Source organism: Sorex araneus, chromosome 1, assembly GCF_027595985.1.
Source record: "Sorex araneus isolate mSorAra2 chromosome 1, mSorAra2.pri, whole genome shotgun sequence".
NCBI classification, from domain to species: domain Eukaryota; kingdom Metazoa; phylum Chordata; class Mammalia; order Eulipotyphla; family Soricidae; genus Sorex; species Sorex araneus.
This window is the reverse complement of record NC_073302.1, coordinates 288,087,663-288,114,133: the sequence shown is the minus strand read 5'-3', so window position 1 is coordinate 288,114,133 and position 26,471 is coordinate 288,087,663. Positions and strand designations below refer to the sequence as shown.

At 49.6% G+C, this 26,471-nt stretch overlaps 1 protein-coding gene across 2 annotated transcripts in view; it reads left to right on the top strand.

Annotated features, from left to right (window-relative positions):
* Positions 1–23,805: 23,805 nt before the first annotated feature.
* Positions 23,806–26,471, top strand: part of ABCC4 (ATP binding cassette subfamily C member 4) — a 203,686-nt gene continuing 201,020 nt past the window's right edge. For both annotated transcript variants that reach the window (XM_055142190.1, XM_055142185.1), the window contains exon 1: positions 23,806–23,947. In XM_055142190.1, coding sequence (XP_054998165.1) covers positions 23,874–23,947 — 74 coding nt within the window. In that variant the 5' untranslated portion in view covers positions 23,806–23,873. The remainder of the gene's footprint in view (positions 23,948–26,471) is intronic.

Here is a 26,471-nt window from a genome sequence, read left to right as displayed (position 1 = left end):
TATGCCCAGACTGTATGTTTGGTCATGCTACCTCCTTTTTCTTCTTAAATAATATAGCATAAGCAGGATCTGTAAAAAGTGAAAAAATGAGTCCTACTACATCAGTGATCATAGTAAAATAAAAAATTCACTGCTTTTTTTGCAAATAGGAGAAAGAAATTGTCAAATGGGAGGAGTAATAAAATCTGTCCTTATGCTATTTAGGATTGACAAGCTAGATCATCGCAAACCGTAAGATAAAAAATTAGGGAAAGAGGCTGGATATAGGGTACAGCGGGGAAGGCGCTTGTCTTGCACGGGGCTGATCTAAGTTCGATTCCTGGCACTGCATTTGGTCATCTGAGCCCTGCCAGGAGCGATCCCTGAGCACAGAGCCTGGAATAAGCCCTGAGCACAGCCAAATGTGGCCCCAAATCAAGACAACATAGAAACAAGAAAGGGAGGGGGAAGGAACACTATTTGCATGTCAGGCAAAGTTAGGCAAAAGAACATGATAGCTGGTCCATAGTTCACTCCCCAAGTAAGAGTGATTAGAATGAGCTGAATTATTCTTCTATGTAAAATGTTGTAGGGTGTATATGTCTGTACTCATTGGGAAAATTATAGATTATTATCATCGTTAAATGTGGGAATGAAGAAAATCTGGAAACTAATGAATAAGAAGACATCCAAGTGAAAAGCTAGAAAGGAAGCAGATGAAACCCTAAAGAAGTAAAAGGAAAGAAAACCAAAGGCAGGATATGTGAAACTGAACTTGAACTTAGCCAAAAGGCTGAGAAGCGATGGGGTATTTGAAACTGAACATAGGAAATGGAAAACAAAAATACAATCGATGTTTAAAATTGAAAGACGAATTTATGGGTAGATTTGTTAAGAAACCCAGAGAGCTTTCTCGGGAAACAGGGAGAGGGTCTGGAAGAGACAGTCAAAGCTACACTTGCTTGCATTTGGCTGACTCCTGGCTGCATCCCTGGCCCCGCATAGATTTCCACTTTCCACGAGCCGCACCAGAATAGACCCCTGAGCATGACGCTGAGAGTCGCCCCTGAGCATCATCAGGCAGACCCTCTCTCCATTTTATTTAATCCCTAAATAAGAGGAGTTAAAAGAGAACACAGCACAAGTTGAGCAGTTAATAACACCAGGTGTTTGAGTGCCAATGGAGTTTTAAATTTAAGTGAAACACGTAACTTCCCTAGGGAAATTAAATACAAAGCCTGGACACACACACACACACACACACACACACACACACACACACACACACACACCACTGACATCTCTGTAGTTCAAAATGTGTTCAGCAGGGCTGGGGATGTAGGGCCCAAGCCCGGCTTCTTGTTCCTCTCTCTCCTCCTCCCCGCCCCCCAGAGCCCTGCTCCCCTCTTTTGTCTGCAGTGCTGGGTTAAATACTGCTGGGAGGAGCCCCGGGCCCCAGGCAGTGCTGGGTGGGGCCCCAATACAAGGAAAAAACCCAACGTATTCACTATAAAGCACAGGGACGGATCAAAACAGGTAAATTCTATCCTATTTTCAAATCTAAGTGAGTCCCAAGTTACGTAACTTTCTTCTACTAGGAAAAAATATAGTGTAGGTGTGGTCCCTGTTTTACAAATGTTTCCCAATTCAAGCATGGGAGCAATAGGACTTTGATTAAAAAAATCAATTAATTAAAAAAAAAGCCAGATAAGAATATAAGAACTGAAAGTTAAGAGACCAAAGACCAATCTCATTCATTAGTATTCCCCCCCCACACTGCTTTTCGGGTCACACCCAGCAATGCTCAGGGGTGACTCCTGGCTCTGCACTCAGGAATTACTCCTGGCAGTGCTGGGGGACCATAAGGGATACCGGGGATTGATTGCCGCACATTAGCACTTTCTATTCAAAGAACTACCATGGGGGATGGAGAGATAGTACAGGGTTCCAGGGGTTGAGGCACTTGCCTGGCCCGCAGCTGATCTCTGCCAGGAATGATCCCCGAGCACAGTCAGGACTCAACCAAGAGCATCACTGGTGTGGTCCAAAAATAAACCCAAGGACAGCAACCATATTTATTCATATTTTTTAAAAAATGGATAGCATTGGGTGCTTATGGTGGAAATGGGGTAGAGAGATCATACAAGGGTTATGGTACTTGTGTCGCATCTGACCAACTCTGGGTTTATCCCACAAACAGCACCCAGAGTAAACATTGGCCACAAATGCGTGTGTGCCACCCCCATACTTAAAACAACAACAACAAAAAAAACTGTAGTACTTCCATTGAGGTAGATTCCTATAGCATGTTATGACAACAGAAAACCCTGTGATCAAACCAATAAATGAATAGAAACTACCAGATGAAATTCATTCTTACTTGTTTTTTTTTTGAGATAGTCTTTTCTTTGAGACAGAGGAGCATATGGGGGTGGAGCAACAGTATACATCAGATAAGGTGCTTGCTTTGCATGCAGCCAACCCAGGGTTCGATCCCTAATGCCCCATATGGTCTCCTGAGCATACCAGGAGTGATTCCTGAGCACTGAGTCAGGAGTAATCCTTTAGCACCACTAGGTATGGCCCCAAAATAAAATTAAAAAAAGGGACATACAACATTCTATTCTTCTTTTCTTTTCTTTTGGATTTTTAGGTCACCTCTGGCAGTGCTCAGGGGTTACTCCTGGCTCTGCTCTCAGGAATTACTTCTGGTGGTGCTCAAGGGACCATCTGGAATGCTGGGGCTCGAACCCAGGTTCAAGCAGCAGCAAATGCCCTGTGCTATTGCTTCACCCCCTCTATTCATTTTAGAATATGAATCGGTGGTGTGACATACATATGTACTACAAAAAGAGCACCACCATTATTGACAATCATGGCCATATAGAATTAGAATCTTTATTTTTTCTTGTGCTGAGAACCTTTACAATTATTTTGCACTGGAGAGAGTACTGGGCCTAAAATGTTTGCTTTGCATGAGTCAACTTGTTTTATTCTTTGCATTAAACAGGAGTTAGCCCTGAGCATGGCCAGGTATGACTAAAGTAAGATTGATTCCTTCCCAAAACATAATTTATTCTCTTAGCTTTCAAGTAGGTAACAGTGTCCTGTTTATTGTTTCTTTGGGGACCACGCCTAGCAGTGTTCAGGGCTTACTTCTGGCTCTGAGCTTGTTAGTTAGTCCTGGCCGTGCTCTGGGAGACCCTATGAGGTACCGAGATGAAACCTCACGATGCTGTACATTAAGGAGTCTGGGTTTCTTCATCTTATACTGGAAGCTTCTGCTTTGGACCACGCATACCATTTTCGCTCCCATCTGCTTCTACCTGCCTCTGGTCTCCTCCAGTGTGTTATAGAGTTAAGGGTTTTTTGTTGTTGTTGTTTTGTTTTAAGACTTCACTTTATGGCCCACCAGGTTTGACCCCTGGCATTCTATACGGCACCCTGAGCCCATCAGAGTGATCCCTGAGCACTGACCCAGGAATAAGGCCTGAGCACAGACAGGACTGGCCACAACACCAAAAATTAAAAAGGATTCTACTTATAAATGAGAAAATACACTATTTGTATTTCTCTTTTGACTTATTTTGCTCTGTATCTTGCCCCCAAGTCTCAATTATATTCTCACAAATACCCATTCTTGATTCTTTTTTTTTTTTTTTTTTTGCTTTTTGGGTCACACCCGGCGATGCACAGGAATTACTCATGCACTCAGGAATTACTCCTGGCGGTGCTCGGGGGACCATATGGGATGCTGGGATTCGAACCCGGGTCAGCCTCGTGCAAGGCAAACGCGCTACCCGCTGTGCTATCACTCCAGCCCCCCCATTCTTGATTCTTAAATGCTTCACATATTAAAAGTAGCAGAGAATGTCCTTAGTCTGATTATGTATCAGAAATCCTTGTCGGGCATCTTATTTGCAGACAGTTTTGAGTGGTTCCTTGTGAAATCAGATAGGATGGTTTCTCTTCAGCACTACAAAATCTTAGAACAGTAGAAGAGGAAGAAAAATGCAAAATATAAAGAATAAGAATTCACTCAGGGGCTGGAGCGATAGCACAGCGGGTAGGGCATTTGCCTTGCAACGCGGCTGACCCGGGTTCGATTCCCAGCATCCCATATGGTCTCCTGAGCACGGCCAGGGGTAATTCCTGAGTGCAGAGCTAGGAGTGACCCCTAAGCATCGCCGAGTGTGATCCAAAACGCAAAAAAAAAAAAAAATTATTCATTTATTCATATATTATCTAAATAGAATTAGAGAGAATAGAATTATTTACAAATGCCTATTTTTTTTTTGGTAGGGGGCACACATCTGGGAGTGCTGTGTGGCTGTTCCTTCAGACGTGCTGAGGGTTCTGATGTGGTGTGAGGACTAAACCCAGGCTTCTTGCATGTAAACTCTGTGTTCCAACCATGTAAGCCATCTCCCTGGGTCTCCATAAATGTCAAATAGGAAATATTAGTGTAATAATAGAGCTCAGTAAGGTGGTTGGACGGATCAAAAACTATCAACACCAACAAAATATTAAAATCTCAAGAATATTAAGACACAAAAGTATCTTCTTGGATTTTGGGGGGGGGGGGAGGTTGGCACATTTGCTGTGCTCAGAGCTGGTTTGCGGTTTTTGAGAAACTTTGGGTTGGAGAGACAGCTCTGTGGGCTGAGGGAAGGCTTTGTCTGCGAGAGGCCTTGTTGGATTCCTGGCACTGTAGAGTCCTTGGTCCAAAACAAACAGTCTTAAGCCAAAATGATTAGAAACAAAATACTTGTTTGGGGCCTGAAGAGATAGTGCAGCGGGGAGGGCATTTACCTTGCACTCGGCCTACCTGGGTTTGATCCTCAACATCCTATATGAGCCCCCAAGCACCGCCAGGAGTGATTCCTGAGTGCAGAGCCAAGAGTAACACCCGAGAACATGTTCCCAAAACATGAAACCAAAATAAAAAAGAAAACATTTGTTTTGTTCTAGGTCATTTATAGATTTATTTAAAAAAAATATTTAATTCCCTGATTCATATATATTTTAGCACGTGGATCAAAAGTTATCTTTTCCAAATAGCCTGTTATCACAACACCATTTTTGGTGGGTTTTGGTTTTGGTTTTGTTTTGTTTTTGTTTGCTTTTTGGGTTACACCCAGCAATGTTCAAAGGTTGCTCAGTGCTCTGCACTCAGGAATTACTCCTGGCGGTGCTTGGGGGACCATATGGGATGCTGGGGACTGAACCGGGTTGGCCATGTGCAAGGTAAACGCCCTCCCCGCTGTGCTATTGCTCCGGCCCCACCACCATTTCTGAAGAACCTTTTGTTCAATCATTTGAACCAATACCTCTATTACACACTAGACCTTTTCATGTCCTGTTTTCTAAAAGTTATAGCTTATTACATTTTGTTTCTCCAGAGATGCCAACCGATTTTAGTGATTTCACTTTATCAAAATAGATTTTTTTGAGTTTCTTCTTTGAGTTGTCAGCTTCTTTCTATTGTGTCTTTATTTTATTCATGGTTTTGTTTGTTTGTTTTGTTTTGGGCTTTGCACATGGCTGTGTTCAGAGTTTGTTCTTGGCTTTGTGCTCAGGGATCACTCCTGGCAGTGCTCAGGGGGCCATCCGAGGTGTCAGAATTGAGCCCTGGACACACACAAACCCCTTCCCCACTGTCCTGTCCCCCAGAGATTTCATTAGTTTTTTTTAACTATTTTTAAATTTTTATTATTAATTTTTATTGAATCATTGTGAGATAGACTCTTACAAAGCTGTCGTTATTAGGGGGCTGGAGCGATAGCACAGCGGGTAGGGCTTTGCCTTGCACGCGGCCGATCCGGGTTCGATTCCCAGCATCCCATAGGGTCCCGTGAGCACCGCCAGGAGTGATTCCTGAGTGCAGAGCCAGGAGTAACCCCTGTGCATCGCCAGGTGTGACCCAAAAAGCAAAAAAAAAAAAAAAGCTGTCGTGATTAGGTTTCAATCATACAGTGTTCCAACACCCATCCCTCCACCAGACATTTCCCAGCACCAGTTTCCTTCCCATAACCCCCCACCCTGCCTCTATGGCATTCTCCTTGTTCTTCCTTCTTTCTTTCTTTCTTTCTTTCTTTCTTTCTTTCTTTCTTTCTTTCTTTCTTTTTTTCTTTCTTTCTTTCTTTCTTTCTTTCTTTCTTTCTTTCTTTCTTTCTTTCTTTCTTTCTTTCTTTCTTTCTTTCTTTCTTTCTTTCTTTCTTTCTTTCTTTCTTTCTTCCTTCCTTCCTTCCTTCCTTCTTTCTTCTTCCTTCTCTTCTTCTTCTTCTTCTTCTTCTTCTTCTTCTTCTTCTTCTTCTTCTTCTTCTTCTTCTTCTTCTTCTTCTTCTTCTTCTTCTTCTTCTTCTTCTTCTTCTTCTTCTTCTTCTTCTTCTTCTTCTTCTTCTTCTTCTTCTTCTTCTTCTTCTTCTTCTTCTTCTTCTTCTTCTCTCCCTCTAATCTTTATTGTTCACTATCAGGGATGGAACCTGTATCTTCACACATGCAAGGCAACAGCTCTACCTCTGAGCAACATCACTGGCCTCATGTTTTTGCTTTCTTAAGCATAGTTTTTTTTTTCTTCCTCTTTCTTCTCTTTTATTTGTGGGCTGGGGGGTTGGGCCTCACCTAGCTGCACTCAGGAGTCACTCTGAGCTACAGGAATCAATCACCGTCAGCCCCCACTACACTGTCTCGCCTGCAAATTTCCTTCTTTTTTAAGTCTTTAAGCTTCTTCTTGGAGCTCTGACTTCAAACAGGCCATGTCTGATTCATTAGATTAGTATTTCCTCTAAAATCCGCCTGGGTGACTACAGGTGTATGGCAGAGGGCTGGCCAGCTGGGCAGGTTTCTCCTTAGGTAAATGCGGGCCCTTTGTCCTGAGCAGGACAGATTACCTGGGGATTAGCCCCATTGTCAGGGCAGGGTCACGTGATTAGGGTCTCTGGAGTGTGTCCGTTGTTGACTGGCCTCAATCCTATAACTTGATTTATTTGGCAGTAATCTCGATTACTCAGTTCAGAACTATATAAATCATTGTATAAAATGACTCTCTCTTCTTCTTCTGTTTTTGTTAGTGGGCCACCCCAGCAGTGCTCTGGGGTTACCCCTGACTCTGCACTCAGGAATTACTCCTGGCGGTGCTCAGGGGACCATAGGGGCGCCAAGGATTGAACCGGGGGTCTGCCACATGCAAGGCAAACGCCCTCCCCACTGGACTATCGCTCTGACGCCGTGGTTTCCCTGTCAAGTGCCTCCCACTCTCTGTGCTCGGGCTAGAGCTTGGAGCCTGGGCCTGGGAACACCACTACTTCAGGATCCCTTAGAACATCATCGCTCGGAGCTGGAAACAGCCCCTGAGCACTGTCCAGCATAATTTCCTCAAACCAAACAAAGCGAGTGCTCTTTCTTCAGAGATCTGTGGGAGAAACACAAACTCTAGAACATTCCAGACCCAGCCCTTTGGAAGTTGGCCAGGAGAAGGCAAAGCGGTTAGGCTTGGGACGGAAGATATCCAGGCTGATGGATTTTTGCGCCCAGGTGCGGGTGTGTGTGAGGCTAACTTGGAGAAAATCCTTCCGACCACATCCCTGTTTAACAGTGCCAACAAGCCCCGATGTCGACCCAGAAGGAGACTGCTGAAGCCTCCCGCATTATCCTCACAGCCCGGGATGTTGACCCGGAAGGAGAAGATTGCACTCAGTCCCCTCGCTCAGGGCAGAATCTACGTGCACTTACTCCCAAAATGGGCTACACCCCCCCCACCACCACCCATGCAGTGAATGCAGTGAGAGGGCACTGGAACCATGTGGGGAGGGCTATGGGGCCTCGGGTGCAGTGTGTGTGTGTGTGTGTGTGTGTGTGTGTGTGTGTGTGTGTATCTGTGTATGTCGGGGGTGGGGGTGGAGGGCGGGGGGGCAGCTTTGTTTGCTTTTTCCTGCAAAGCAGGCAAGAGGCCAGATCAATTTGGGAACCTTTGTCCTAGAGCCATAATCTTGTGATTTCCTACTTGCGACTTCTTTCTTTCTTTCTTTCTTTCTTTCTTTCTTTCTTTCTTTCTTTCTTTCTTTCTTTCTTTCTTTCTTTCTTTCTTTCTTTCTTTCTTTCTTTCTTTCTTTCTTTCTTTCTCTCTCTCTCTCTCTTTCTTTCTCTTTCTTTCTTTCTTTCTTTCTTTCTTTCTTTCTTTCTTTCTTTCTTTCTTTCTTTCTTTCTTTCTTTCTTTCTTTCTTTCTTGCAAGGCAGATTTCATGGAAACATTTTAAGAAAGATGCAAGGGAAGAAAAAAGAGAAGCGTGTATTCAGGAGAGAACATGGGCTTCTCTAGACGGGACACCAGCAAGCGAGGGAACGCAGAGGCAAGCAAGATAACAGGTTCAAGGGGGACGCGGGCCGGAAGAGCAAGAACCGACTTCTGTCTCTGGAAAGGGGCCCCTTTGCCGGCGGCTCTGCACTCAGGGATCACGCCTGGCAGGGCTTGGCCGGCCACATGGAGTGCCAGATTGAACTGGGGTCTCCAGCGCGCCAGGCAAGCACCCGTAATCCACAGGTGGTTCCAAAATGGAAAAGAAAAAGAAAAAGAAAAATCAGCAGGTCCAAATGGTGACTCCAGCCAGGCCCACCGGGACTTCATAGCTAACTGACCTACAGATTCAGCCTTTCTCCAAGCTGGCATTCTTACTTTCGCTTATTTATTTATTATTTTACTTAAGGGACCACACCCAGGAGTACTTCAGGGCCACTTCGGGTGGTGCTCAGGGGACCATGATGTACTAGGGACGGCTCTCTTGCAGTGCCCAGTGCTGTTTTACTTTTCCCACTGTGAGGCCAGCACCCTTAATCTCTATGCAGTGACACTCGACTCGCCCCACTCTGGCTGGGGTGCTCTGCTCGAGAGCCCGCCCCAGAACAACACACACACTCCTCCCTGAGCCCCCAACCTTGAACCCGGCTGACACAACCTGGAACTCAAAGGGAAGAGGCCAGTGTGGGAAATTTCACCCCCAGGAGCACCCTGGGAATGACTGGGACACTGCTCCCGCTCTCTGGGCACCCGACTGTGGGAAAGAGCCTTGGCCCCTGCAACGCTGACCCATGGGAGACTTGGTTTCGGGCTTCTTGCCTTCAGAACCAACACTTGGCCACAGCTGTGTGCCGTGGGAGGGGACCAAAATGTGCCTTTTTAGCATGAATGACCTAAACTTGCAGGCAAGTGCAAGTCCATTGATGTAGGAAGAGTCCTCCTTGGTCTTTGATGCATTCGCTAAACTCAGACATGAGGCAGAAATTCCCTGGCCCGGGGCCCTGACAGAGTAAGACCCTGAAATGCGTCTGCAGACAAACCTAGACCAACATTTCTGTTGGGGTGGAGAGACAGCACAGAGGGTAAGGGGCTTGCCTTGCATGCAGCCAACTCCGGTCTCTTTCCCGGGACCACTCCTGAGCACAGATGTCTCATGAGTTTACCCGTGTTCTTTTTATGTTTGCTTTTTGGGTCACACTCAGAGATGCTCAGGGGTTACTCCTGGCTCTGCACTCAGGAATCACTCCTGGTGGTGCTCAGGGGACCATGTGGGATGATGGGGATTGGACTCAGGTCGGTCTTGTGCGTGGCAAACGCACTACCCACTGCACTTTTGCTCCAGCCCTACCCTATGTTCTTACCTTCCCACACATAACTAGAAATCTAACCTTTCCATTGCTCACTTCTCTATAATTTGTTTAATACTTAATGGCTAATACAGGAATTAAGGTAAGAGGCTGATCCTGATTTAATCCCTAGCACTGCAAATGAACCCCCCTCCTTCACCCCCACCATGTTCTTCCTCCCCATGAGTGATCCCTGAGCAGAGACAGAAGTAAACCCTAAGCATAGTCAAGTGTGACCCTCAAGCACTGTAGCACAGTTGTCCCATTGTTCATCGATTTGCTCGAGCGGGCACCAGTAATGTCTCCACTGTGAGACTTGTCGTTACTGTTTTTGGCATATCGAATACGCCACGGGGAGCTTGCCATGCTCTGCTGTGCAGGCGGGATACTCTCGGTAGCTTGCAGGGCTCTCCGAGAGGGGCAGAGGAATCGAACCCGGGTCAGCCACGTGCAAGGCAAACGCCCCACCCGCCGTGCTATCCTACTCTGGTTTCTCTTCAGATTGTGGCCCTCAAACCAAATTAAAACATAATAATAATTTTTAAAAGATGTAGTTGCGAGATTAGGAATGTGGTTTATGACTTGGGGGTAAACGAGAGGCCTTGGAAGTGTGAGGCCCCGGGCTCCAACTCAGGCACCACACACACACACACACACACACACACACACGTACAATTGTTGGGCTGGAACAGTAGTACAGTAGGTGAGGCTCTTGCACTATATGATTAACCCGGGTTTGATTCCAGGGACTACATTTGATCCTGGACCCCATTGGGATGATCCCGTAGTGCAGGATCAGGTGAGGTTCAAAAAGAAAAGCAAAGGGGACAAAGAGATAGTCCAGTGGGGAGGGCGTTTGCCTTACACGCGGCTGACTTGGGTTCCATCCCCAGCATCTCATATGGTTCCCAAGTACCGCCAGGAGTCATTCCTGAGTGCAGAGCCAGGAGCAACCCCTGTGCATTGCTGGGTGTGACCCTGCCCCCCCAAAAAAGCAAAGGAACAACAGGTCCAACTGGAGACTCAAGCCACCTCACCAGGACTTCATATCTAATTAACTGACATTCTCCAAACAGAAATTTTTATTTTGGCTTATTTTTTTTAACTTAAGGGACCACACCTAGGAGAGTACCTAGGGGCCAGTTCTGGTGGTGCTCAGGGGACCATGAGGTACTAGGGGCTGAACCTGAGGGGCTTCCATGCAAAGACTGTGCTCTAGCTCTTTGAGCTATCTCACCAGCCCCAGAGTTCATTTTGTTTTGTTTTAACACTCTATCAACTCCCAGTTCTAAACACCTCTTTGAATTTTCTACCTCATTAAGACTGAATATTAGCCCACGGGAGGTATATCCATATTTTGTTTATTAATTCCAGAAGTAACCTTTGGGGGGCTGGGGAGATCACCCCACACGCTACATAGCACTGTCCTGGAAATATTGCCAGAATGTTCCCGAAGCACCGAGCCAGAGGTAGCCCCCAAGCACTGCTGAGGGCGCAAAAGAATACCCCAACCTAAAAGAAGTGAAAACACTTTTGAAAGCATCTACTGTCTTCCAATCAGCATGGACCAATATGCACTCAGATGGATTTAATGGGGGGGAGGGGAGGAAGTCTAGCGTTATTTCCATTTTGGGTTGTTTTCCACTTATTAATTCATCATTTTATTGGGTTATTTTTATTTGTTTGTTTCTGTTCTAATTTAGCTCAAATTTTTAGGCCTGGAGGTTGAAAGAAGAGGAAGTTTTCTGCCTTATCCTGAAGATTAGTTAGATACATTTTCCATGTAAACCGAGAAAGGAGGGTTGGCATTTAGCATCTACTCAGCATACACTGCTGACAGGTAATTAATGTATTACCTATGTACCGTGTGACTGAAAAATCTATTTCTGATCAAAAATGCGTTCTACAGGAGGCCATCGGTGCCCCTTTGCAGCCTTCAATAATTCAGAGCACCTTTAAAATTGGGTCACCCAATGAGATATCATCACATACCAGGGGTCTGACACACACCAAAAAGACTGGAAAAAAAACAGTGTCTGTGGGGATGTGGTACAAAAGGAACCCTCAGCCACTCTTGGTAGGAATGTTCTCTGGCCCAGTCATTATGGAAAATGACACAAAGATTTCTCAAAAAAAGAACAGAGCTCCCAAATAATCTAGTGATATAACTTCTTGGCATTTATTCCCCCACACACACACAAACGTAGAAACATTAGTTCAAAAAGATATATGCATTCCTACGTTCATCATAGTACTTGGTGCAATCACCAGGATATGAAAACAACCCAAATGTCCAATGACAGATGAATGAGTAAACAGGTTGTTATTTATATTGATTCTTTATTTATCTCTCCATCTATTTAGATATTTATATAATGGAATACTATGCAGCAATAAAGGGGAAAAGGGAAATCTTGCCATTCAGCTTGAAGGGCAACATGTAAAGTAAAACAAGTCCAAGGGAAAAGGACAGCTACCAAATGATATCTATTATCTGTGGTATGTAAAGAAAGAAAGCACATGATTAGACAGTATTGAAGGTTGATATGCCCTTGAACTTAGATTATAAAACTGAGATCCATCAAGTAGAGGAGAGTTGGTGTATGTGTGAGGGAGATGAAGAGACAGACTAGCAGTGACCCAAAGATAGGGGTGTGGGGTTTTGGATACTTTGGTAGTGGTAGGGTACAGTAACCGAATACACCAAAACCATATTTTGCTGTAAACATGTCACCTAAACTACAATCATAAATGAAAAGGGGAAAAAAAGAGCCATACTCATTTTTTCTAACTAAAAAATAAATCAAAGCGAATTGGGTCTTCTTGGTCTGGGTGATCTTTCAAAAGGTCGCCACATGTCTCTGCTGGGGGGTTGATTGCCATGTGTGTGCTGCTCTCACGGTCACAGCATTTCCAGAGCACGGTGTTCTGCCACTATTTCTACCCAACCGGCTCTGGTGACCCTGTTTCAACTCACTCTGAAGCAACCCTTCGCTCTGGCAACCGGTCTCCAGACTTGTCCAGCCCTGCGGTGCCGAATTACATCAGCACCTCAGAAACGCTGATGCAACGGCCATGAGCCTAACCGTCCGGGGGATGACTCCACAAGGCAACGCAAGGCAGAGAGGCTTTGGAATTGATATTTGGGTCCCCAACATCTTCTTGTTCTTTTCTCCTCCCCCCCCCTCCCCCATCTTAGAGAATTCACCTTTCTCTGAGCTTTACCACCTGCAACCAAATGATGATGTAAAGTATACTCAGAGGATGAGGGTGACTTAAGTGTGTAAGCCAAGCAATCAGGGAAGGGTGGCTGCTGCCACTGGATTAAAAATGTTTTAGTGAGGACTGCGGATATTCTGCAGATGTAGAGCACCTGCCTTGCAGGCAAAAAAAAGTCGTGTTTGGTGCTAGAGGGATTGTATGGCAGTGAAGGCTCTTGCCTTGCATGCAGTTGTAGTCATGGAAACGGTTCGCATCCAAACATCATGACCTCTCGGCACCTGTATTGCAAACCATAATGCACAAAAGGAAAAGGAGAGATCGAGCAAGAAGGAAAGTGCCTCCCATAGAGGCAGGCTGGGGGTGGGGGTGGGGGTGGGGTGGTAGTGGATGGTGGGAGGGAAACGGGGGACATTGGTGGTGAGAAATGTGCACTGGTGGAGGGATGGGTGCTGGATCATTGTATGACTGAAACCCAATTATGAACAGTTTTGCAATGGTCTGTCCCACGGATATCCAATTTTGAAAATTTTTTTAAAAAAAAGTTACGTGGAGTTCATGCCCAATTCAATCAGCTTAATCAATGACTGAATAAATAGCAGTACTCCCACATTTAAAAATAAAAATGAGAAAGAAATGATACGAATCCTGGCACTGTATAAGCTCCCCCGAGCACTGCCAAGGATAGCCCCAAAGTCACACACAAAAAGTCATTTGTTTTTGGCCAGACGATTTCCTTACATGATGTAATATTTGGTCAGAAGCGTAATTCTGGACTGATTCTCAATTCCTTAAAAGACTGGATCTGGGGGCCGGGAGACAGTACAGAGGTTAACTAACTGGCTTTGTTCATGCCCCATCTGATCCCGAGCATCCCAGACGTCCCACAAGATCTGCCAGAAGTGATCCCTGAGCACAGCGTCAGGCGTGTAAGCCTTGAGCACTGCCTGGTGAGGCTCCCAAACCAAAAATAAAGTAAAACAAAAAAAGGAAGACTGGATTTCGGTATAATTTTCCTTAAAAGTCATTATTGCGGTTTAGGCGACGTGTTAATGGTAGTGTTAGCATTTATGGTTTCGAGGTACCGATATGGCATCTCATCTCCACCAAAGTGCTCAAGACACTGCCCGTTTTATATCTGACCCTCCCATCCTCTCCCATCCTCTCCCATCCTCCTTCCTAGGAATCTGTTTGTACCAAGGCCAAAGGCTTGTTATCATTGGATACATTCTAGCCCATTGTTCTGTTGCTCTGTGTGCCACGGACGAGTGCGACCATCCTGTCTCTGTCCTCCTCTCTCTGTGTTATGTCACTTAACCTGCGAGGTGTCCTTTGCATGTGGAAGCTGGCACTCCTGGCTTGGAGCTGCTGAGAAAACCACCCTGAGCTCTGCTCTTATTTACTAGCAGTTTGGATTCTTCCCTCTGACTTCTGAGACGAACAAAGCCTCTGTTCATTTATGTATTTTAATTGTCAACGTTTTTTAAACATTTTTTTTCTTATAAACTTATTTTAGAAAATTTGGCAGGTGAGGGGAGGCAGAAAGCAAAAAGGTCTGTTTTTCGTTCGTCTCCTGATTTTTTGCTTTTAGGTTTTGGGGTCATGCCCAGTGGTGCCTGGGGGTCATTCCTGGTGGTGCTTGGGGACCACCCGTGGTACTGGGCATCAAACCAGGGTGGTGTTTGGTTTTTAATCACCCTTAATCCCACAATATAAAAATGTTATGTATCAATTTAAACTATTTTCTTCTAATTTTCTTTTTTTTGTTTTGTTTTGTTTTTTTCTTGGGGGAGGGGGAACCACACCTGGCAGTGCTCTGGGTTTGCTCCTGGTTCTGTGCTCAGGAATCATTCCTGGTGGGCTTAGGGGACCAGATATGGTGCCAGGAATCAAATCTGGGCTGGCCGTGTGTAAGACAAGTGCCCTATTAACTGTACAATCTGCAGCCTCTGTTTCTTAATTTCATGCATTGCTTCATTGCTTTATCTTTTTTTTTTTTTTAGTTTTTTTGCCAAACCCAGTAGTTCTCAAGGGCACTGCTGGCCTTGCCAATGTACCATTCCTGGCAGTGCTCAGGGGACCAGATGGTGCCAGGAATTGAAACTGGACTTCTTTCTAGTTTTTTCAATTGAACCACGGTGAAATACACAGTTACAAAATTGTTCCTGATTAGGTTTCAGTCCTACAGTGCTCCAACACCCACCCCTCCACCAGGGTACATCTCCCACCACCCATGTCCCCAGTTTCTACCTCCACAGCGGGCACTTCTCTCTCTCTCTCTCTCTCTCTCTCTCTCTCTCTCTCTCTCTCTCTCTTGCTCTCGCTCTCTCGCTTGCTCGTTCACTTACTTCTCTCTCTCTTGAACCTGTACCTCTTACATGCAAAGCAGGTGCTCTAGCCTATCCAGCTATCACTCGTAAATTCTTGTTTGTGATTGGCATAACTATACATATGTATATATATACATACACATATATATACATATATATATTGCTTTTGGGGTCACACTTGGCAATGCTCAGGGGTTACTCCTGGCTCTGCACTCAGGAATTATTCCTGGATGTGCTCTGGGGATCATATGGGATGCTGGGAATCGAACCCTGGTCTGCTGCGTGCAAAGCAAACGCCCTACTCACTGTACTGTCGCTCCAGCCCCCGACACTGTATGTTTGCTCTAACTGGTTTCGTGGCAGTCTCTGCGTATTTTCTCCATCTTGGTTTGGAACCCCTGAAATCAAGCCCTTGGGACAAGAATCAGAATCATCTAGTGCATCTCTGACACGATCCCAGGAAGCGCCACACAGGGTGGGGCCGGACAGAAAGAGGTGACTTCTCAGCAGGGACTAGGCAACACAACCCTGCTGGGCCTTAGGAGCCGGCGTGCAGCCTGAAAGCCGAGTCAGCACAGCCAGGCAGGGAGTGTGCCGTGGGACGGGCACTCGGGCTCCTTGACGTCCCTGGACTGGGCGCTCTTGGAGAAGGAGGTCAGAGGGGACGCAAACGTCCTGGCACTTGCTGAGTCTGGGCAAAGTTGACAAGGCCGTAGAGAAAGCTCTCCGGCAGAGCAAAGCTGGGTGCAGGTGCCCGCCAGCCCCAACACACACACACACACACACACACACACACAGCCCACAGAAAGCAAGCATAGATCAGCACGGACCATGGAACATAACCCTGGAACATAACACACACAGTCCCGAGACGACACACACACACACACACACACACACACACACACACACACACACCACAGAAAGCAAGCATAGATCAATCAGCACGGACCATGGAACATAACCCTGGAACATAACACACACAGCCCCAACACACACACACACACACACACACACACACACACACACACCCCACAGAAAGCAAGCATAGAAATAGGTGAGTTCTCAGCATGGACCATGGAACATAACCCTGGAACATAACACACACAGCCCTAACACACACACACACACACACACACACACACACACACACACACACACACACACACAGCCCGCTCTAGAACCACAGGCTGCTTTTCCCGCTCCGCCTCACAGCACAATCACCACCCCAGCCCGGGGTCTAATCACTTCATGTCCCCCCTCCCCCCTCTCTACCCACTGCCATGGGGTCTCTCCCTGTTTGAAACACAGCTCAGATCAGTTCCCCCCGCATTCCTACCTGGCCGGGTCCAGTCATCACTCCTCAGCCCTCCGCCCTCCGGGGTTCTCAGAGGCGGGGGCTGCTCCTTCTAGAATAGTCTCTTCACTGCTGGGGTGTTTCCTGCCTGCCGTCCTCCTGCATGTGAAATGAGAGGCCTTGGGGTTCTCTCGTTATCCCCCTGGGAAGGGTGGGGGGGAATTAAAAATTCAACACAAATAAGGTGGATCAGGGGCAAGTGTGTGCCACAAATATATGTGAAAGTTCTCGAAGCCCAGAGAGAGTGCTTTTTGGGGTTGTTGTTGCTGTTTGGGGGCCATACGTGGCTATCCCAGGTATTATTCCCAGCTCTGCAATAGCTGAATTATTCCTGGCAGTGCTTGGGGGATTATAAAGGGTGCCGGGGATAGAACCGGGGTCAGCAGTGTGCAAGGCAAATGCTTTACCCACTTTACTATCTCTCTAGACCCTGAGACAGTGCTTTAACTTCATTTTTTTTTTTCATCATACCTGGAAGTGCTCAGGGGAACATAAGGTGCTGGGGATTGAACCCGGGACTCCTGAATGCAAAGCTCCTATGTACAGCCCTTGCAGCTGGATAGAACAATGCTCAGAGAAAAGGTCAACTCAGCAGCTTCTCTGGCCTACCCCACGTGCCTCTGGTCAAAGGCCAGCTGCCCTTTCCACTTGCTTATTCAGAGTTGCCAGCTTATCTTAAGTCCTCCACCTGGCAGTCCTGTGGTCAGCAGTGAAATAGTATCACCAGGCAGGACCCAGCAAAACCCACTGGCAGTGGTAGAAGCATAATATCCTCCTTTCCCAGAGCTCTGACACAGCCAGATGTTAAGAATTTTTTTCTTAATAAAAACACTTGGCAGTGCCCAACTTTGCCCTCAGGGCTCTCTCCTGGTGGGCTCAAGAAGTGCCGGGCATTGAATCCAGGCTGGCCTCCTGCAAACACCCTACCCATTGTATTACTTCTTGGGCCCCAGATATTAAGAATTCAAAAGGGCCAGGGCCAGAAGGATAGAGTAGTGAGTGGGTGAGGTACTTGCCTTGCATGCAGCAGGCCTGCCTCGGTTTGATCCTCAGCATCCCAAATGGTTCCCCGAGTATCATCACGAGTAATTCCTGAGTGCAAAGTCAGCAGTAAGCCCTGAGCATTGCTCGGTATGACCCAAACAAAACAAAACAAAACAAAACAAAACAAAACAAAACAAAACAATAACTTACAATAAACTGGCAAAAGATGTCAACACCTGAAAGTGAGTATTTTACTCTCACTGGGTTTTGTTTGCCCCCGATGCTCTGAAAGGTCTCTGACATGCATGCATATTCGAAAAGCATCCTTAAAAATTTATACCTGGGGCCCGAGAGATGGGCGGAGGGCATGCTTTGGATGCAGGAGGCCAGGGTTCAATCCTCAGCACTGGCTGGGTCCCTGACCACCACCAGGAGTGACCGCTAAGCACAGAGCTGAGTGTAACCCCTGAGCACTGGGAGATGAGGCTCTTAAAAGCAAGAAGTTCGTCCCGGGCCGGTGATGTGCTTGTGTGGGACAGCTCATAGTCTGAACATGTGGGCTCCTGTGGGTCTGACCCGACACTGGTCGGCTTTAAGTTTTGGGTCGAACCTTGCGTCTTGAAGGCAGAGACTGTTACTAGAATGTGGGGATCAGAGCAATTGTTGCCTTGCTGGGCACGTGACTCCCCCCTCCTCATAGTGAGCTGAATCATGACTGTCCTTCTTTCCAGTGGGCTAACACCTATTTATTTATTTATTTATTTATTTACTTATTTAGGGTGGTTGGGCCAGACCCAGCAGTGCTCAAGAGCTTTTATGATTCCTGCTCAGCTACTGGCCATTACTCCTGGCAGTGCTCGAGAGTCCTGTGTCGGGAGTAAGTCAAGGGTCCCCGTGTGCAAGGCCCACTGCTATGCTATCTCAGGCCCTAGACCCCCACTTTCTTAGCTGACTTCCGATCCATACCGGATCATTAGCTCTTCCACCTACTGTAGGAATAGTTATTTGACGCCTTGAATCAAATTCCCGCAAATCCTTAGGAACTTGGAGTTGACCAAGGAACAAATGTGCCGAGGAACTCTTTTTGGGGAATCATTAAGTATAACAGAGGCCAATCTCTCAAGGGTTCTTTTCTGCATCTCACTAGTCAATGGCTGTCCCTTCGCTCACTCAGAATATTGTCGGTATTCAGACGCAGGGGAGCAAACAGGCCTCAATCTGTAATGCCTCTGGGCAAACAAACAAACAAACAAATTCTAAAGGGAGCAGGAGAGAGACCTCAATAGGCCGATCATGCCATGCGTGTGTGCGGGAGGTGCCAGTTGGACCCCCGGCACCACGTGTTTTGCCATCGCTGCCAAGAGAGACACGACAGAGAGGCCGTGTAGACCCTGAGCGCTGCTGCTTGGGACCCCCAAACTAGGAAAGCAAAACTGGAAAGGAAATTTCACTCAATTCAGCGTCCCACGCAGTAAGCGTCTCAGGCGGCTGTTCACCCACCCACCCGTGGGTGGCCACGTGCGTGGATGGATAGACCTGCTGTGGGATTCACGCCTAAGTTCTTCGTTTGAACCTATCGGTTTTTGTTTTGTTTCGTTTGGGGGCCGTACCCAGTGGTGCTCAGGGTGCGCTCCAGGCTCTGTGCTCAGGAATCATGCCTGGTGGTGCTGGGCCAAGTGCCTTAACCTTGTACTGCCTCTCTCTCTCTCTCTGGCCCTTTGACCTGTATTTTTTATCTTGGGTCGATGCCCAGGGTTGCAATTCCTGGCTCCCACAGTGACTTTCGGTTGAACTTTTCTTTCTTTTTTTTTTTTTTTTTTTTTGCTTTTTGGGTCACACCTGGCGATGGACAGGGGTTACTCCTGGCTCTGCATTCAGGAATTACTCCTGGCGGTGCTCGGGGGACCGTATGGGATGCTGGGAATCGAACCCGGGTCGGCCGCGTGCAAGGCAAACGCCCTCCCCGCTGTGCTATCGCTCCAGCCCTCGGTTGAACTTTTCAAGGAACAATTTCACTGTTTTCCGGAGCGCACTACACTCCCACCAGCAAGTCGGAGGGCTCTACTTTCTTCTAGTCTCTTCCATACTCGCGTGTTTGAGTTAGAGGGGAGCGCTGAAGATGGGGAAAGGAACGCAGATGGTGGGGTGCAGAGACAAGCCCCTCTCCAGCTACGTGTGTGGCCTGCAGCTCGGGAACCAAAAGGGCAACTACCCCCCAGCTGAACGGATGAAAAGGGAAGATCCTTCCACCCTTGCTGCTCAGGGGCTTCACAAAGCGCCCACCCAGATGTGAAACTCCACAGCCCCCTGGCATAAAGGTCAGAGGGGATTCTGATTCTCCCTGAAGAGTAAAGCTTAGGTCATGAGTCAAGCTTACTCCAGGCTCTGCACTCAGGAATTGCTCCTGTTGGTGCTCAGGGGACCCTCTGGAATGCCAGGGAGCAAACCCAGGTTGGCTGAGCACAAGACAAATATCCCACCCACTGTACTCTTACCCCGGTCCCAGGTCATGAGTCAAGTTTCCATTCCCTGACTGGTCTCAGTCTTCTCCCGGCAGCTCAGCCCTGGTTCTCACGGTCTCTCTGCCTGCCATTTTCACGTTCAGAGCAGAACGTTAAGATGTTTCACAGCGCTTTAAGTTAAACCACCATAACAACTCACGCTAAGGGGAAGCGACAGAGCATTTTTGGCAGTTTGGAGATGGCTGATTGTGGTTCCGAGATAGTTGGATGAACTAGAGAAAGTGGCTTGGGGAGCTGCCATGGGAAAGTCTTTAGATTTCTAACTTTATTTTGGAATTTGGGCCCTACCTGGTGGTGCTCAAGGCTTACTCCTGGCTCTGAGCTCAGGGATCACTCCTGACTCAGTGAGAGGTCGGGAGCTTATTGGGGTGTGTGTGTGTGTGTGTGTGTGTGTGTGTGTGTGTGTGTGTGTGTGTGTGTGTGTGTGTGTATGTGTGCTGAAGACCTAACCTGGGTTGGCCACTTGCAGGTCAAGCACCCTACCCACTGTACTATCCTTTCAGTCCTTACTTCTAACTTTAGCTAGTGTCTTTATCTTTCAAGTAGAATAGTAGCTAAACATTTACAAGGCTGGGAAATTTGGGGAGTTTCAAAGAGAATTGCCTGTCACAGAGATTAAATTCTCTGAGAAACAGCAACCTGAACTATTCTTTCGTTTTTATTTTTGGGCCATGCTCAGTGGTACTCAGGGCTCACTCCTGACTCTGCACTCAGAGGTCAGTCCTGGCGGGTTTGGGGACCCTGTGGAGTGCCAGAGACCAAACTAGAGTCAGCTACATGCAAGGCAAATCTCTATCTACTGTCGAGATAGTACAGTACCACCTGCTGTATTATCTCTTTGGCTCCATGAATGATTATTTTCTGACGAAAGGCAGCTCTTAATGTCTTCCTTTTCTGACCGAAATTCTCAGATACACATGAAATACAAAAGAAAACAGCACCATAAACCTCAGCACCCTTCCTTTAAAAGCGATCAGTTGTACTCAGCTATAAGAAAAGAAGAAATCATGCAATTTGGTGCTACATGGAATGTAGCCTCCGTTTTGGAATGCTTTAGAGAGAATCATACCGAGTGAAATTAGCCAGGAGGAGATGGACAGACACAGAACAACTGCCCTCAAATGTAGGATATAAAAAAAAAAAGAGTGAGGAAGTAACAAATGCCCAAAGGCAACAGAAACTGAGAACTGACCTTTAGGAGAGGAAGCTTATCACGGTAGGGGGGGTGGGGGTGGGTAATAAGGGGAGGGGGTGGCAGAGGACTTTAGGACAAAGACGGAGGGGAGCAGACAGCAGAATGTTCTTCTGCATGAAACCCTACCATTATCAGCTTTGTAAATCATGGTATCTAAAGTTAAATCAAAAGATTTTATATATATAAAAAAGTCAGTTGGGGCCAGAAAGCTACTACAGTCGGGAGGTGTTTGCCTTGCCCATGGCTGGCCTGGGTTCCATTCCCAGCGTCACATACGGTCCCCCTGGCTGTGGCAAGAATGATCCCAGAGCTCAGAGCCCCCTGGCTGTGGCAAGAATGATCCCAGAGCTCAGAGCCTGGAGTAAACCCTGAGCACTGCCAGTGTGTCTCCCAAACTAATAAATAATTACATAAATACATAAAATGACCAGTTTTGTCCTTGGACTGTGAACATAAATGTTTCAGTATAGCAAGACTGCAATAACTTTCCTCCAGCTACACTGGGGTGAAACTGACAATAAGAAGGGCTGGAGTGGTAGCACAGTGGGTGGGGCGTTTGCCTTCCACGCTGCCGACCCAGGTTCGGTTCCCAGCATCCCATAGGGTCCCCCGAGCACTGCCCGGAGTAATTCCTGAGTGCAGAGCAAGGAGGAACCCCTGAGCATCGCCGGGTGTGACCCAAAAAGCAAAAAAACCCCAACCCCCCCAAAGAACTGACAATAAAAATGATGTACATTTAAGATGGCTAGCCTGCTGAGATATGTTTGTGCAGTGAAATATTTAGCACAACGGATGTCAGTAAGTTTACACCTTAATCATTTTATTTTCTTATGCAGAGTCTTATGAAGAATGACTCAGCACATTTCAAGTACACTTACAAGGAACGCCCCGGGCACTGCCACCCCCACAGATTCTCCACCTACCCATCTCACAGAGGTGGAAAAGAGCGCTAGGAATATTGTTTAGGCAAAGACCTGTGGGAAACGGTTAAAGAGTGACTAAATGATCTTGTTCAAGGCCACACTCATGAGGGCTGAAGGGCGGAGAAGTGGCTCAGCTGGTCACACAAATAAACTAGGTTCTTTAAGGAAGGGGGGCGGTGTGCTGTCACGGTCAGGGACAAGTCTAAGGGGCTCCCCGCAGCCCCCTAAACCCAGAGCCTCACTTATGTCAGGGAAGTGCTCTAGGCTCGGCGCCCAGAGTTAGGTAAGACTTCGGAGTAGCAGCCCACGATTAGGTTCATTCAAGTTTATTCAGTCCGTCCATCCCTCCCTCCCTCCATCCCTCCCATCAACACTGGCCAGCGAGGTAGCTGGCGCTGGATTCCAGACTTGAATTCAAATCCCGTTTTCTTTTATTTGAGGGTGGGGTGGGGGTGGGGCACACCCAGCTGTGCTCAGCTCACCGCCCATTCCGGGCTTTGCACTCCGGGATCAGTCCTGGCGGGGCGCCGAGGACCATATGGAGCGCGGACCGTATCGAACCCGGATCCGGCCAGCGCCCTGACTGCTGTAACTGTATCGCTCGGGCTCCAGTTCCAGCTTTTCCTGGCACCGAAACCTCGCAAAAAAGTTTCTTTTTGCAGATCTCGACGGATCTGCAAAACACAGGGATTAACAGTGGCTCCCGGGATGGGGGCGCGGTCAGAGTTAAAGGACCAGGCGCGCCCCCCGCCTCTCCACACCTCCGGGTGCGCGTGATTAGCCGGTGTTGGATCCAGTTTGTCCCGTTAACGGAGGGCTGGTTCTCTAGAGGTCCCAAGGAAAAGTGCTCCCAAGGCCGTCTCTCGCCGGCCCCTCCCCGACGAGGAGTCCTCCCCAAAGCTCACGGAGGTGCCCCCCACCCCTCCCATCCCACGCCACGGGCGAGGATTCCTTCTCTCCCACGGAAGTAATCTGTCTTGCAAAAAGGGAAATAAAAAAAATGATGCGAGTCCTTCCCCTCTTCGGTTTCTCGCTCCGTCCCGCAGCTGTGCGCACGCGAGACGGGCCAAGCCCGGCCGGCCCCGGGCCGAGGTCAGGCGTTTGGGCCGGCAGGTTGCGGAGCCTCCCCCGCGGCCCGCGCTGCCTTCTTTGGTCCTGATGCGGGCAGCGCGCCCAGGGGGCGGGCAGCTGCTCCCGCGCGGCGCCTCCGAAGGCCGCCGCCCAGGGGGCGTTGCCCGGCCGCGGGGGCGGGGAGAGCCGGGGCCTCCTCCCTCCATTTTAGGGGTGGGTGCCGGGGCTCCGATCGCCCACTTGGGCCAAGTTTGCAGCCAGGTGCGCGCACGTGGGCGCCTCCGCGACCGGCCCCGGGCCACGTGGTGCGCCCTTACCCGCCCTCCCCACCCCCACCGCCCACCCCCATCAACGGCGCCGGCCGCCTCGCACCTGCCGGGCCTCCCCACACCCCGCAGCCCCTCGGCGCCCCCAGCTCGCCCGATCCCGGGCTCCCGGCTCCCCGCGGCCCCGGCGGCGGGCACCCCCGGGGGGGGAGGCGGGGACGGGGCGGGCCGCCGGCCGCTCGGCTCCCGGAAGCGGGTGTTGGTTCTCGGGCTCCCGCCAAGCGGCCCCGCGCGGCGGCAGGAGCTGCAGCATCTCCCCGGCCCCGGCGCCGGCGCAGCGGCAGCGGCAGCGGCAGCAGCGGCAGCGGTGCAGCCCCGCGCCAACATGCAGCCGGTGTACTCGGAGGTGAAACCCAACCCGCTGCGGGACGCGAACCTCTGCTCGCGCGTGTTCTTCTGGTGAGCGGGTCGGGGTGGCCGCGCCGGGGGTGGCGGCCGCTGTCCGGCGTCTCGCGGGGCGCGCGTGCGGGGCGCGCGCAGAGCCGGGCGGGGTGGGGGTGGGTTGAGCCGGGGGTGGGGGTGGGTGGCCGCGGGGACGCGGCGTGGCCCTTACCTGCCGGCTGTCCCTCCGGGGCGTGCGGGGCCCGAGGGGAGTGGCCGGCGCGGGAGGACGCCCGGGAGGACGCCCCGGAGCGCGACCCCCGGAGCGCGCACCCCCCCGGCTTGGCACGCGCGCCCGTGCCCGCTGATGGGAAGCCGCCGCTCGCGCCTCTCTCTGTCTCTCTCTCTGCCTCTCTCTCTCTCTTTGTGCCCGAGCGGCGGCTCTGCCCTTGTCTCCCCTCTCGCCGGGGGCCCCGCGGAGCGTCCGGGATCCGGGCGGTGTCCAGTCGTGACCCCACCTCTTCCGATGACTGCGCCCGCGACAGCTGCGGGCCGGGGCGCCCACCGCGCGCGCCCTCGCCCGCGCCTCCCGGCCGGGCACACTCACCTGTGGCGTCTCCTGTCGGGGTGGGGGTGGGGGTGGGGAGAAACCCGCTTGCCTGGGGTTTGTGATGAATGGGAGCAGCCCCCCCCCTCAACCCCGGCCCAGAGCTTTTTTTCCTTCTTTCTCTTTTTTGGCTGGGACGCACCGAGGTCCGGTTCTGCCTGGAACCGGCCCCTTTACCTAAGGGTCCGCAGGGGGGTGTCCCCTCGAAGTCTTAGGCCTACGGAGAAGGTGGTGGGAGAAGGTGGTGTGCAGGGTGCCAGCAAGTGCCGCCGGGGAACTTTTCTGGTCCAGGAAACGGTTTGCAGGCTTCTGGGCTCGGACGGAGGTCGGGCTCCGAGAGGTCGTCAGAGTTTTCTGGCTAAGTCTCCGGACGCCCGAACCTTGGGGCACTCATCCAGTTTCATGGTTAGATGGTTAGTTTATTTTATTACTGTTATTGCTTCTCTGGGTTTCCAACTGGGCCGCCTGCAGCTCCCCACGCCCCCTTTGGCGGCCCGGGAAGGCAGGGGAGGCAGGGATCCCCGGGGACCCCCAGCCTTGTTTTCCTCGCGCCCTGCTCCGTCTGCCGGAACCCGAGGTTTGGTGGCCCTTCGCGGCGCGGGGCGGGGCTGCAGGAGGACGGGTGTGGCCACGCCGCGGCCCGAACAGCAGCGGGGGAACGTCTTGCCTCTCGGCCCGGCTGGCAGCCTCGTGTGCCACCACCGCGCCCGCCCCGGAGAGGGAAGGCCGGGACCTTTCCTGGGCGACTGGGAGGTGCACGCATTGGCTCAGCTGGAGGCGAAGGCGCACCCATCTCTGACACCCGAGAGCACCCAGACCCCCCCAGCCTGCCAGGCGGGGTAGAAGCGGACCCCACAGGCGTCGGGAGCAACTGTGATGGGAATCCCTGTCCCAAATGCTTTAAGCCACATCTGCACACCGAACCGCCCAGTTCTGGCCAACAAGCCGCTCTGCGGGATTGGTGTGTGTCCCTGGGGCAGCAGGTGGTTCTGCTGGGAAGCAAAGGCTGGCACTGCCCTGCTCGCAGCCCCTCAAAAAAGAGGAGTGCCAGACAGAGAGAGTTTGGCAGGCAGCGTGCTTACCTGGCACACAGCCCACCCTGGTTTGGTCCCTGCCACTGGGACCACCTACAATCTCCCAAGCACCACCAGGAGTGACCACCAAGCACAGAGGCAGGAGTCAGCCCTCAGATCCACTGTGTGTGGGTCCCCTCCCCCCCAGACTCAAATTTGTGGATTGGGATTTTTAGTTTTTATGTGGAATTTAGGACTGAGGCTGATAGCACCGCAAGTGGCTTTTCGATTCTTCCATCCCTCTTGGAGAGCCCGGCAAGCTATGGAGAGTATCCTGCCCGCAAAGCTTGGCAAGCTCCCCATGGGGTATTTAATATGCCAAAAACAAGTCTCACAATGGAGATGTTACTGGTGCAAATGGATAACACCTGGAGTGGAATTTGAATTTACTTCAATTGTCACTTTTTTTTTTGCTCCCTCCCACCCCATTTGTTCTTCTGAAAGACCTTGTAACTGTTCTCAGCTGGTGTCCTGAGCTCTCTGTCTGGGTTTCGGGTTTCCTCCACTAGGCCTGTGGAACCTTACTTTGTGACTGCTCCTAGTTGCTTTTGGAACACATCTTTTTTTTTTTTGGGTCACACCCGGCAATACTCAGGGATTACTCCTGGCTCTGCACTCAGGAATTACCCCTGGTGGTGCTCGGGGGACCATATGGGATGCTGGGAATTGAACCCGGATCGGCCTAGTGCAAGGCGAACGCCCTACCCGCTTGGAACACATCTTTTTTTAGAAAAAAAAAAAATCCAGGGTCATCTAAATCTCTAGTCATTTTCCTTTCAGCTCTTTGCTTCCTTTACCACACCGTCTCAGGCAGCTCTAATTCCCTTTACTTTCTGCTGTAAGAGAGGCAGGCCCATTTCCCACCCCCTCCCAAAGAGCCCACTTTCCTGCTCATTTAATTGACTTCATTCTCGTCCCCTCA